At 38.0% G+C, this 14,939-nt stretch overlaps 1 protein-coding gene across 1 annotated transcript in view; it reads left to right on the top strand.

Moving 5' to 3' along the window:
* The first annotated feature begins 63 nt into the window (after positions 1–63).
* Positions 64–14,939, top strand: part of LOC109423751 (intraflagellar transport protein 20 homolog) — a 28,151-nt gene continuing 13,275 nt past the window's right edge. The window contains exon 1 of the mRNA XM_029879715.2: positions 64–297. Coding sequence (XP_029735575.1) covers positions 174–297 — 124 coding nt within the window. The 5' untranslated portion in view covers positions 64–173. The remainder of the gene's footprint in view (positions 298–14,939) is intronic.

The following is a 14,939-nucleotide window of genomic DNA, read 5'->3' as shown; positions in this document are numbered from 1 at the left end:
AGAACTACAGTAGAATCAGCGTTTATGGTACCCCCATGTGTAAAGATGCCATACGCGTTAAAACTACGGTTGCATGCAAGATTACTATGGCAATAAATGATCAAACATTTACGAAACTATTATTTAAGTCGAGTTTTTCATAACCTATTGAATTATTTTAAAGTTATGTAAAAATGAGTGAGGAATTCGGGAAATCGGGTCTTTATATCGATGATTTGTACTCTCTTCGAGTGATTGATCCTGAAGTAGCCAGCGAAACTAACGAACTGAAAGATGAATGTGAGCAGTTCACCGATAGTAAGCATTGGATTACCTCTGAGCTAGTGTAACAGGGCTGATTGAAAGTCACAAAATTGATTATACAATTATTGGACCAATTCACGCCATATTCCATAAAGAAATCTTATAAGAAGTAAACGTGAATCATTTGATATAAAGTCATTCAAGGGTTTCTACAGACAGTGCTGAAAATGTCATTTCGACATCAGTAATCAATCACCTACAGCTCATTTGAGAAGCTAAACCTGAAAATATGGTATATGAAAAACTTGTGCGGCAAGACCAGTTCTACAAGAAAGTCACAGACAACCGCTTCATCTCCAATATTTAAGGTAAATGCCATCGACTACCTTCGAAAAATGCCAATTGATATTTATCATGAATATAATTGACATTTTGCTAATATAGTTGATGATATTGACCTTAAATATTTAAGTGAGAGCGGGTTTTCCTTGACTTTTGTAGAACTAGTCTAACCGCATAAGTTTTTTATACACCATATTTTCAAGTTCAACTTCTTAAGGGCAAACGTCTTAAAATCCCGCTTCAGCAGTGCATCAGAACTTCAGACGCACAAATCTCAAGAAGCAATCTTCAAATACCTATCAGAGCATTTTATTATTCTGTTCTTACTCACTTGTAGTGGTGTGCCGCGACCTAATTTATCGATATTATCGATATCGGTTTTCCAAATTATCGATATCGAAACGATATCGGTTTTCAATTATCGATATCGGATCCGATATCCGATAATGAAAAAATATATGAAATTTTATTCACTTTTTATTTATATTTGTCAGTTTCAGTTTACAGTAACTTTTTAAAAGTGAAAATATTAACATCTTGTTCATTTATTAAGACTTTCCGGAAACAAATACTTAGCAGTATTAACTGGCGTAGCAATTCAAGGTTATTATTTTTTTGCAGCTTGATACAACAACGGAAACCCACATTTGAAATATTCTCAGTAATAGGAAAATGCTGCTATAAAAATTTCTTAATCACCCTCCTCCTGCCCTTATGGACCCTTAAGTAAATAGAGGCTAACTCCAAAATATGTCGTTGAACATAATGGAACCTCGCGTTGAACTATCCATTCATGATAACTCCAAAGCTTTGTAGCACTGCGTCCGATATCGCGCAAGGAATATCGTCGATATCGGTTTTTTGATTATCGGATATCGTATCGATAATTTGGACCCGATAATTATCGATAATATCGGATTTATCGATATCGGCACACCCCTACTCACTTGCATTTATTTTATTTTATTGTTTTATTTTATTGATGCACAAGGGGGTCATAGGGCCAAGTCTCCAATGCAAGTCCGAGAACTCACATTGTCCATAATACACCTTTGAATTTGGGAGTAGGCATAGCAACCTCTTTAGCCCTGCGGCTTTTAAGTTTTGCGTGGCCTTGAGGATTGAGAAAAGTGGGAAATCGATGTGGTGTATTGAGCTGTAAGAGAATGTGTTGTTAGTTAAATGGTCAACCAGGGTGTCTACTCATAACTCAAAATAAAATTCCTTGAGTTTTCCAGGTTTTTTCCAGATGAAATTTTGAGAATTTATAATTGAAAAAATAACCCAATTTTTAAATAAAAAATATAAAGGGTGACTTAGGGTATCATCGGCAGGTTTGTTCTCTTCGTCATGAGGGATTTATGCCGGCCAAATCGTCTGAGACTTGATCATATTCAACTTGGTTGGGAAGGAATTGATGCCAATTTTGAGTTCAACAGGTTTCAAAAAACTCCCCATGACGAATAGAACAAAACTGCCGAAAATACGTAAGTTTCCCTGCTCTACAAAAATTCTTACAAGATTTCTGAGCGTAATTCCTAGAATTTCTTCCAAAGTTTTTTTTCTGACTTTCCGCAGGTTTCTTTCACTGAGATATCTGTTTGAGTATGTCACGATATTTCTTGCTAAGTTTTTCCGATATACTTCCAGAGATTCCCGCTGAATTCGTCCTTAAGATTCATCCAAAACTATTCAAAGTTTCTTCAAGAATGCCATTGGATGTCCGGATGGATGAGGGTTCGATTCCCGCTCCAAGCGATGAAAATTTTCACGAGAATAGCTTCTCCGTAGCCACTCCGTGTTAAGTTTCGTTCAATCAGTACATCCGCCGGCTGAAGCCAGTGTCCGTGTCTTTTTAGTGGTTTCCCGGGATAGCTATCCAATATTTTATGTCGGGATTTTTTACCGATAGTTTCCCGATATTTACCTTGTTTTCCTCGCGGAACTTCGTCCGTAGCTGCTTTCAGGATTCTATGAGGTTTTCAGAATTCCTATTTGGATGTTCTTAAGGTTGAAGGATTCGTCATTGATAAAATCGTCGTCATCAGAAATTCGAAAGCAGTTTTCTCACTAAAAACTTGAATGATTGCATTGAAAATGTATTCACTGTACTCCATTCTGCACCCGCAATACAGTGAATACATTTTCATTGCGGAAATTTAATCTTTGAACGAGAAAACTGCTTTCGAATTATCAATGATGACGATTTTGTCAATGACGCATCCTTTAACCTTAATATTTCTTCTCGGGATCACTATTACCTAGAACTTTTTTCGAGATGTCTCATTTTTTCTCAGGTTTTTTCCTGAAGTTCCTGTCGAGATTTCTTCAAAAGCGCTTTGCGGAGTTTCTCGCAAGATTTTCTTTGAATTCCCTCGAATATTTCTCCAGGAATTTCCTATAAGATATTTCATAAGTTATCTCAGGAGACATTCTGAGGAAAACCCGTAGAAGAATCCCATAAAAGAATCCCTGCAATAACTTTGGGAGAAATCCCTAAAGGAGTATCCAGAATCTCGTGACAATTTCTGGTAAAGATTCCAGGAATAATCTTGCGAATAATGCAGAGAATTAAAAAAAAAATCTCAGGAAGGAACAGCCTGGCTCTGAAAGAATGCAAGAGAAGAATTTAATGAGAAATATCAGCAATAACTCCTGTGGAAAACCCAAAAGGCACTCAGGAAAAAAAAAATCTTAGGAGAAAGTCTAGGGTAAATAAATAAAAACTCTGTGAGACATCTCATGACCAACATCGAATCTTCTGAGAGAAGTTCCAGGAGATACTCCGAGAGAAATCTCAGATAAAACTTCAAAATAAACCTAGCGTAAACTTTTAAGAAATTTCTGTAGGATACCAGGAAGAACATCTCGAAGAAAGCCCAAAGCAATTGTTTGAAGATATCACAGGAAAAAAAGTGAAAGAAATCTATTCTATTCTATTCTAGTGCTTGCACAGCCAGTTTTGAAAAGCATCCTGGAAATACCAAAATTGCTTCTGATATTTTCTTGTCATTATTAATATTTGCAGCATATCAACGATGATATGATACAAATATTAAAGCGGCCAGGCCCACTGTGCAGACTAATGGGTTTGAAGATAATTCAAAAACTTACGGCAATTAGATTATCCACGTAGGGAATCTCGCCACTTGGGCGGCGGTTCTATATTCGTCTGTTTTCCACTACAACTCAGTCAAATTTGAACCAATTGGCACAACTTTTGGAATGTGGTGAGATAGGGATAGTATCTACCCGAGTACAACATTTCAAGTCAATTGGTTCAAAATTGACTGAGTTATAGTGGCAAACAGACGAATATAGAATCACCGCCCAAGTGGCGCGATACCCTATGAATAACATAATTGATGCAATTTTCTGAAAGAAAAAAAAAGTGAAAGAAATCTTTTGAGGAACTCTTGCAGTAAATTTGTGAAAACTTTTTCAGAAACCTTTAGAGGAACTTTAGTAGAAACCCCAGGAATAACTCCTTTTGCAACTCCGAAAGAAATTCTGGGGAAGTCCCAAGAGGAACACCTGAAGGAATCGTGTAAAATTTTCATGAGGAATGTCGAAAGAAATTCCACGATTTATCCCGACAGAAATTCTTATAGAGTATTCGGAATAAATTCTCTTAGAAATCCTACGAAGATTACTTTGAGCAAAATACTGGAGAAACTCCGGGAAGAAATAGCACCCCCGTGAAAAACTCCAGGAGAAATCGGTTGGAATTCAGGAATCCTGGAAGGAATCCGGAAGTATACCTTTCCGGAAAAAAAATCAAAAAGGAATACCAAGAAAACTAGCGTAAAAAATGCGGAAGGATTTCTAAAGAGGTTCCAGAAAGAAACTCTGACGGAATTTCTGAAAAAAATCCTTGTGGCGAAATTTCTATATGGATTTTTATTACCAGGTTTTTTATCCATAAGACCCAATGTTTTTTTTTTTATTGGAGTAAAATTTCCCTGAGTACTCAAGATATTCCCTGAGTATTCCAGGTTTTTCCATGATAAATAAAATTCCCTGAGGATTCCCGGTTTTCCAGGTAGTAGACACCCTGTCAACGTAATTTACCTTTGGGTCGCTTGTTTAGGGTAAGCGTTTTGAACATACTGGTTTCGCTGGGTTGCTCTTTCCTATTTTCGTTCGATCGTGTTGTTTTTTTGTGGTAGGTAGTTGTGATTAAATTTTGGTTATGTACTTGGAATGCTGCTTCTTCCTCATCGCCATCTCCAACGAAATACGATAAGCCTATGCCATTTGCTGTCTGCGATTTCTAGCAAATCGTTTTCGTAGTCCAACTTCACCATCTCCTGCTACAATCGCTTCGTCGCTTTCTTAAATTCGGCTCTGTCATTACCAATGTCCTTCCAATTCCAAGGAACATCCATCCATATCCACCTCTTGTCTACCGCTGGATTTCCACGTGAAATAAGGTCTTTCAACTTTTTCCCTGGATTTTGTAGGTTAGTGCTTTATGCATGCTTCCTTTCCTGACACTTCGGAGCACGTCTTAGACATGGCTGAGTACAAACAATGCTCATCTTCAGCGATATTTTTTTACCAGCATCGCACCACCGTCGTACTGCATTACTTCCATTTTTCACTGCTATCTCTGCTTACTGCTATCACTCATGATACTCAGATACATGAAAATATAAAAGAAATGTTAGTAGCGCTTTTGGTGATACTTTCACGACGGCCATTCAGAATGGTTCAACGGATGCAGATGCAAAGATCATTCCTGCTGTTCATTAGACTCAGTTGAAGATGAAACTTAAAATATACGAACACGAAGAGCAACAAATAGGCGAACGCGAATAGGGTATTGTACCATTTGGGCAGGTGTACCTATTTTGGGCACTTGCCGCTATAATTAAGTCAATTTCAAACCGATTGATTTGAATTTTTGTACAGAGTTAGATACTGTACGTGCCTAACTCTATACAAAATTTCATATCAATCGGTTTGAAATTGACTTAGTTATAGCGGCAAGTGAACAAAATAGGTACACCTGCCCAAATAGTAGGTACAAGGCCCTATATAAAAAAAAGAATGATCTTCCATCCGATCTTCAAGTGATCCTCACAAGCAACCAGAGCCGTAGCGTGGGGTTGGCCAGGTTGACCCCCGCCAAGGGCGCCAGCCTCAGAGGGGCGCCAAATTGGCCAAAGGCTGGAAGGAATGGTATGGTGTTTTTAGCAAGATTCAAACTAATGCACTGTATCTCAGAAACACACATATTTTCACACCCCATAGTTATCATGTTTTTGCTGTTGTAGCATTTTTCCATATACAGATTTGTTCAGACTTTCTTTTGAATGTTTACAATAGTTTTTCCTGGGAATTCATACCCCTTTTAAGATATTATTCTATATTTTTCACAATTTAACCTTAAAAAATAAGAAATAAAAATAGGAAGCTTTGTGTAAATTTTCAAAAAATCACAATTTCTGTAGAAGTTTCATTAAATCTATCAGCATTCTCACTATGTCTCAAGTTATTTTCCAAATATATTTTCAACCAAATCAACCATTTCAAAAAATCTTGAGCATTGCATTTTAAAACTTGATCTCATCAATAAATATGGTTCCTGTGAAAATCTAGCTGTATGGCTACAAGTTGTTTGTCTTAGTTATGTTTTTTAAATAATTTATTGGCTATTCCAAGCGTTCTTTTCATAGTCCGTGCCCCCGAATCAACATAAGTTGATGAAAGTTAAGGTTGATAAGATAGATTTTGTTATTAGAGCAACTAATTCCAAAAACAGCCCCTACCAATCTCAACTGCTTTTGCAATTAACTACTACAGATCTACTTATGAAATATTTCGATTTAATATCTTGTAAATTTCATAAAGTACCTGTGGTACGCACAAAACTGAAAGAACTTTTCACGGAAATATAAGAATGGATCATGTGAGGCTTCTTAGAGGACTCCAGGATAGGTATAAACTTTAGGAAGTATGCTGTTAAAAAAGCTATTGAAGTTGTGCTGAAAAGTGATATAAAAAACTGAATGAATTCCTAATAAAACATGTGAAACAGTTTGGTAGAAATAAACAGATATTAAATATCAGATATAAAATTAAATATCTCAAAAAATATAACGTTGAAAATACAACAAATTAAATACAATGCTTTCAAAACAGTTTTTAATGGAAATTCGAAACAAATATGAAATTCTCGAGAAAAAAATATTTTTTCTCAAAACATGTCACCACAGACAAACAGACGTGTCACTTAGAAGAAAATACGATAAAAATCATCGTCACGCAAACAAAATCACCCAATGCTAATTATGCTGTGGTACGCAAATCTACTGAGTAGATGGCGGTAGTGAGCAAACGTCAAACAGAAGCAAAAACGATGCGAGCGCCATGAGCTAGCGATTTGCGAACTACGGAATATTTGAATAATCCGTTAAAAAGTGAAACGATGGGAAGTGAGTAGAGTGAGACGTCTGTTTGTCTGTGATGTCACCATGTCAAAACAAAACAACTTTTGAAGAAATTTTATAAAACTGAAAACAATAGACATTACTATGGGGCGCATATCAGGGTGCTTGCCAAGGGCGCCGTGGAACCACGCTACGGCTCTGCAAGCAACATCTTCCGTTCAGGCACTTTTGAATGTCTGTATGCAACTTGTTCTCACAAGAAATCTGCCTCGACCAAGTTGGCAGAACGCGCCCATACCCCTTTCTGAACCGAAGGGCAGGGTATTAGGCTGCGGCCAGAGTGGACGCGTCACGCGACGCGACGCGGTGCGGCGCGTTTTTGACGCGGTTTCCAACGCGGCTTGATAGCCACAGTGAACGCGGTGCAAAGCGTCTGTTCGTAAAGCAAACTGAAAAGTTTTCATAATTTCCACCACCATAATTATTTTATCTTTCAAATTACAACAAACGGTGAGAAGTTTTGATAAGATTATTTAGATATTGGATCACTTCACACCATCAATGTATAATTTCTAACTCTGGTTGCAGAGACAGTTTGTGACAGGTTCGCCTTGACAACCAGTAGCACACAATCAAAGCGAGCTGTCTCCTCTCTATCGGTTTAAAAGCCATAACATTTCAACAGTTTTCTAGAGTTATCTGGTGAAAGATGGGCCTGTTCATTTGACGTCTTGAAAACGAAGTAGGCCGAGAGTTTTTGAAACGATCGTCATGTCAAATTTTTTCACACTAGTACTTAACAACCATTCGTAGCGACCACTCGCATTTTTCGTTTTAATAAACCATTTTTCTCTGTTTAAGTTCATTCGGCGTTTTACTGCTTTTTCGGTATCCGGTCGGCCAATTCCTTTAGGTTATGGGCTCCTCGGTAAAGGAAGGTGCTGGAATTCCCCAGCTGGATGGAACCAACTTCGAAAATTGGAGGTTCAGAGTGAAGCTGTTTTTGGAAGCTGCTGAGGTTTCGGAAGTACTCGAAGCGGATGTTCCTGCCGAAGGTAATGCTAGAAGAGCAAATTTCCTGAAAATGGACCGCCGAGCAAAATCCATGCTTGTCGGATTCGTTGGGGACGAGTGCCTTGGAGTAGTTCGGGACAAGGAAACCGCTAAGGCTATGTGGAATGCCTTGGAATCTGCATTTGCGAAGAAGTCGGTGGCGAGCCAGACACTCTTGCGTAAGCAACTCGCAAGGCTTCGTATGAAAGAAGGAACGGCGATGCGGAGCCATTTCACCGTTTTTGATGACCTGGTGCGGCAGCTGAAGTCTGCGGGAGCAAAGCTTGAGGAGAACGACCTGGTTTCACAATTGTTCCTCACGCTTCCAGACAGCTACGATCCCTTCGTGACTGCTCTGGAAAACATTGATGATAATGAGCTCACCTTGGAGACGGTCAAACAACGGTTGCTGGGTGAAGAATCGAAGCGTGCTGACCGAAACGATTGCTATGATGATAGTGCAGCGTTCCTTGGCGGATGGGAAAAATCTCGAAAATTCTACGGAAGGTGCCATCGGTGTGGTAAGGCTGGACATATGAAAAAGGATTGTGATGCGGACAACTCTGATAGTGAACATGAAGCGACTGGTATTCGAAAATCAGTATCATTCAATGCGAGCCAAGGTAAGGTGAATAAGAAGAAAATCGTTTTCTACGTCGATTCTGGATGTAGTGATCATTTGATCAACGACAGACGATTTTTACAATCCATCCGAAGATTGAAAGACCCGTTCGTAGTTGACGTGGCCAAGGCCGGCGTATCCCTAGAAGGAAAATTGGAAGGACTAGTGACAGGCACGACGTTGCAGGGTACTCGATTTGAAATGAAGAACGTAGTGTACCTGCCACAGTTAAGAGGTAATTTATTGTCGGTGAAGAGATTGTCTAAGGCGGGAATTGATGTGCTATTCACCAATGACGGCGGAGAAAAGGCTGTACTGAAGATTAAGGGTGATGTAATTGCCGTGGCTTACCTCAAAAACAGCCTCTACGAACTTGAACTGGATGTAGAAATGGGTGAAGCAGATTCAAAAGGAGTTTTAAAGCGTTCGCCATTCAAGAAAGAGGTAAGGGAGTACAAATCAAGGATCATACCTGTATGTTATCAGCAAGAGGGGATTGATGAAGACGACGATGCTGATAGCGGAGACGACAGAGTTAAAACCGATGATGACGACGGTTCTACTGGAAGCTCTGATGAAGGTGCAGCTGGCGGCGCGGAACCTAAGGTGACAAATCATAAAATGGCTTCTTCTTTCGTCCGACGTGATTATTTGGCGAAGTCGAAGGCAAAGCAAGGAGTCACCGTACGTGGAGTTCCGGCGGAATTCGACAGTGATGACGGCGACGAATCATGGATGGACGCGGATGACAATACTGGATCGCTCAGATCTAAGGTGATGCTAGCGATTAATACCTCGAAAATATCTGGAAAGCCAACGTTGTTCAACCGCCTGGAGCATCGATGTAGACCTCGTCGTGGAATTACGTTCCTGATGAACACAAGAAATCTGATGGACCCAAGAAAATGCCGATCGAGAGGGGATGAAAACGAAGTAGGCCGAGAGTTTTTGAAACGATCGTCATGTCAAATTTTTTCACACTAGTACTTAACAACCATTCGTAGCGACCACTCGCATTTTTCGTTTTAATAAACCATTTTTCTCTGTTTAAGTTCATTCGGCGTTTTACTGCTTTTTCGGTATCCGGTCGGCCAATTCCTTTACGTCTTAAATCAGCTGATTTTTCGGGTCTTTGACAGTTCTCCTATGAAAATGACAGTTTCGCGTTTGCGCCTTTGTTCGGCGGTTGTAAACAGTGGCATACACGGACCTGTCAGATGAAAAGGCCTATTTCCAGGAGATATGTAATTATTGTGCTCAACCTAAAATTAAAAATGAAACATTTATCTAAATTTACCTTCAACTGCTATTTATTTCAGATGATTCAGAAGAGGTATACATTTGGGATAATGGTGATTCCCTAAACTCAAATCTACCCGTCCTACAGGTACAAATTTTGAAATTTTATGAACAACTGAGCTTGTAGTCAGAGCTACCATGGCACCCCTTCGTTTATTTTTAAACAGCAATGCAATGAAACAAGTTTGTTAACTCAAAAATAGTATATTTTTATTTTGAAACTATTTTTTAAGCTTACAGCCCTAGTAGAATACTTTGAGATAGTAAAATAAACGAGAGGGTGCCAACCGTTTTTGTGCATGAAACATGGGTAGGGGTAATGTGAAAGCTCTGCTTGTAATGGATGTAGAATGACAGAGATTTCGATTATTTCCGTCTTTAGTCTTTAGTCATAACTTTGAAGGAATTACTGATTTTGATTCGCAAAATAGGTGAAAAGTGAGGTTACGAGACGCCACCGGATAATAAACATGTGATATTATTTATGTTAATATATTTTACATTCACATTTGAATACATTTGAAAAACAATTTCGTAAAATTAGCACCATGATTTTGTAAAAACGTACAAAATCCACACAAAAATACAAAATTCTCCGCGAGAATTTGTATTTTTGTGTGGGTTGTATTTTTGTGTGGGTTTCGTCCGTTTTTACCAAATCATGGCGGTTATTTTACGAAATTGTTTTTCAAATGCATTTAAATGTGAATGTAAAAAATATTAACATGAATAATACCACATGTTTATTATCCGGTGGCGTCTCGTAACCTCACTTATCACCTGAATCAAAATCAGTAATTCCTTTGAATTTACGACTAAAGACTTAACGGAAATAATCGAAATCTCTGTCATTCTACACCCATTACAAGCAGAGCTTTCACATTAGCACTACCATGTTTCATGCACAAAAAGGCGTTTGCACCCTCTCGTTTATTTTACTGTCTCAAAGTATTCTACTAGGGCTGTAAGCTTAAAAAATAGTTTCAAAATAAAAATATACTATTTTAAGTTAACAAACTTGTTCCATTGCCTTGCTTTTTAAAAATAAACGAAGGGCGCCATTTTTTAACGTATACAACCCTGTGGTAGCTCTTGTTGTATACGTTAAATCTAGTTTTTCATAAAATTTCAAAATTTGTACCTAAAGGACGGGTAGATTTGAGGTTAGGGAATTATCATTGTCCCAAATGTACACCTCTTTTGAATCATCAGAAGTAAATAGCATTTGAAGGTAAATTTAGATAAATGGTTCATTTTTTAATTTTAGGTTGAGCACAATAATCACATTTTTCTTGGAAATTTTTCATCAAAAACCTCTAGAAAACTGTTAAAATGTTATGACTCTTAAACCGATAGAGAGGAGACAGCTCACTTTGATTGTGTGCTACTGGTTGTCAAGGCGAACCTGTCACAATCTGTCTCTGCAACCCGAGTTGAAAATTATACATTGATGGTGTGAAGTTATCCAATATCCAAAAAATCTTATCAAAACTTCTCACCGTTTGTTGTATTTTGAAAGATGACATAATTATGGTCAGTTTAATAAAATCTATATAAATAAAAATGGAATGGTGTTTGTATGTCACGAATAGGCTCGGAAACGGGCCAACGAATCTGCACCATTCTTTCAGTGTTTTATTCGTGCAGGGCTCCGACGTGTTCGTGCGAAAAAATAATTAGAAAAATCGACCGGGAAAGCACCGAAAACGAGAAAATTTGAAATTTCATTGTGCGGGGAATTTTTCTACGGATCTGCATGTCAAAAAACGCAGTAGGCAGGCAGCACGACGTTTGCCGAGACAGCTAGTAGTTAATAAATAAAATAGTTATGGTCAGTATTCATGTGCAAAGGTAACGGAAATTATGAAAACTTTTCAGTTTGCTTTACGAACAGACGCGTTGCACCGCGTTCACTGTGGCTATCAAGCCGCGTTGGAAGCCGCGTCAAAAACGCGCCGCACCGCGTCGCGTGACGCGTCCACTCTGGCCGCAGCCTTATTCTGTTCTTACTCACTTGTAATAAGCTTAAGATGAGAAGCTCAGGTGCGCTGGTTTTGTTTACGAAGAGATTTGTGCCCTCGAAATCGTGAGTAGGTGCCAAGGTCGGCCATTTTGGGATTCTAACAAGTCTGTCCTTAAATGAACTGCAGAGCAGATGATTGAATCTAGATATGTCGAAATGACTGCCTACAGATCAGTCAAACTGTTGGTCAAACCAGGCTACACGGCCGATCAAAGTTTGATCCTGAAATGCCTCTAATGCCTGTCAGGTAGTGGCTGGCCACTTTAGACAGGACAGAACAGCAAGATCAAAATTTGATGTGATAGATCTGACACCGTAACGCACCATTCTAAGGTGATCTACCCACGTTACGGGATTAGTTTGCTCCTCCAAGGTACAGTTTTCAGGGTTTTTTTCTAGGAGGAATTTTGAAAGTATTAATTCAATATAGGGGTAGGCGGGGCAATATGGACACCCGGGGCAGAATGGACACCATAAATATTTTTAAATATGAGAACTTTTTTGAACTTTTAATGAATGGAGAATATAGTCCACTTGTCTAAAACGTAGTTTCAGGAAATAAACATTCGAAATTAAAATTATAGGGTAGAAGCTTCAGTTTTGGCCAGTCCGGAGTTTTGGCCATAGTGCGGTATTGAGCCTGTTGCGATCTAAATCGGCGTAAATTTATTTTTTACTAGTAGATTCTAATACAATATGATGATTACAGCTGTGAAAACCACACATTTTTAATAACTGGAAGAAAAAAATATATTTCCTTAAAAAATCTGCTCCCATATATCTATTTTGGCCAGGGTGCTTCTAATTTGGCCACTCTCATAAGAAATACACGTGATTGGCCAAAATAGAAACCAAACTTAAGAATATGGCCAAAACTGCGGCAGAGCTTCTATTTTGGCCAGTGCCACTTTTAATACAAAAATCAAGTATGGCATGATTTCTGCATTTTTCCTTCAAAATATAGATTGAAACCTTTCTTTTGACGCATTGGTTGTTTTCATAGGATTATTGGTTATTTTTATAAAAATGATTTCCCTTAGACTGGCCAAAACCGGTGCCCGCACCCTACTTGATTTTACACGAAAAAGTTGCGTCCTCCGTTTTTTGTGCATGGAAATTATAATTTTCACACCATCTAAAATAAGATTTAGTGATTGATTTATTGCAGGTCGATTAAAAACCTGATATTTCTAGAACACATGCAAGTAGTTTTGCTGTATCTACATGCTTAACATGTTTATATTTTCTTCTTTATTATATCAAAAACCAAGTTTGGAAACATCTTCTGCTGCCGGGGCAAGATAGACACTCACCTTTTTGAAAGAAGCGGCAAGGGAAAAATATATAACCTAAATCACAAACCAACCAAATTCTTCGACTTCAGTATATTTTCAATTAAATGTTCACTATAGTAGACATAGGGTGAAACAAATTGGTCAAAAAACGACAGAAGTGGAAAATAGTTGTTCTAGGCACAGCTGTACATACCGACAAAAACGAAGCTTTATCCAAAACAGCCTGAATTTAAATTAACTGAACAAAAATGAACTACTTCGGCGTATTATTCATCCATAATAGTTGTTTGTAATGAAATGACTTTATAGGTATAAATAATGTACGAAATTCGTAAAAGTCTCATGGTGTCCATATTGCCCCATGGGGGTGTCCATTCTGCCCCGCATGCTTGAAGACGGTAATGAAAAACTAACATTTTTTAAAACATTTTTTGAAATGGATAAATCATTTTTCTTCGTGAGCATTCTTATGCAATAGATCCTAAATAGACTTTAAAAGAATACATGTACAGGTATGTTCCGTTTTTGTCACTATCCGTTTTAATCACTATCCGTTTTTGTCACTATCCGATTTTGTCAACATTTCATTCCGTTTTTGTCAACACTAAATTTTTTGTCAAATTTGTTCCCTCGAACACGAGTTATTTAAAGCTTAACATTAATCTTGAGGCAATGCACCGATGAATGAAATTGAAACAATTACTAATGATGACATAGAAGACAGACGTATACGCCACAGTAGCTTTCAACACATTTCAAAATCAGCTATAAGTAATTATGCTTTCTCTCAAGCATAATTTTACTTCTTATTTGAAAATGAGAAAAATTAAACCAATTAAAGCTTCCTTCTGAAGATCCCTTCTCCTTTCTTCTTCTTCTTCTTCTTCTTCTTCTTCTGGAACTGGAACTTGGCCTGCCACTTCATGTGTTCTTCGAGAACTTAAACAGTTTAGGGCATTCTTTGCCTGTCCTTGCCTGGATTTTTACACTACAATCTTTTTTACAAGACTTTTTTTCAAGTGAAATAAATTTCACGTGATTTTGTACACGTTTTCTTCAGAGACGAATCAGCCAAGGGCTGAAAGTCTCTTAAATGAAGACAAATAAATCAATCAACGTTTTCTTGAAATTATGCGATGCGCTGAATTCTTCTCTCCTGGTCGCTATTTCTTTCCGACGGGGCTCAAATTTCTACCAGATATCTCTCTTGTCATCCTTGATACCCTGTCCAAATTTTCCAGATCGAAACAGCTATATTTACTAGCCTAACAGGAGATTACTATAGAATTTTATCCGAGATTTCATCTTTCGTTTGCTCCAAAAATGCAATTTTGATTTTATTCAGTAATTCCTACTAGCGATTCTTGTATTCCTCCAAACTCTTTAATGGATTTCTTCAGAGAAATCGTCAGGAAAAAATTCAGAAGCTTCAGAAGGAGTTAAATCTTTCAGAAATAAGTTTCTCAAAGAATCAGGAGTCTATGTAGGATCTTGGAAACGATTTCTCCAGCAACTCCTAAAGGATTCCAAGAAGAAACAAAAGATTCCCAAAAAATCCTACAGAAATCCCATTAATTCTGAAAGTATCCCTCGAGGAACAATTGGATGATTTCTTGAAAGAATTTATACCGGATTCCTAGAAGGAATTTCTCAAGGATTCCCACAAG

The sequence above is a fragment of the Aedes albopictus genome, chromosome 2 (assembly GCF_035046485.1).
Source record: "Aedes albopictus strain Foshan chromosome 2, AalbF5, whole genome shotgun sequence".
Lineage (NCBI taxonomy): Eukaryota > Metazoa > Arthropoda > Insecta > Diptera > Culicidae > Aedes > Aedes albopictus.
Note: the sequence above shows the minus strand (reverse complement) of the source record. Positions and strands in the feature narration are given on the sequence as shown.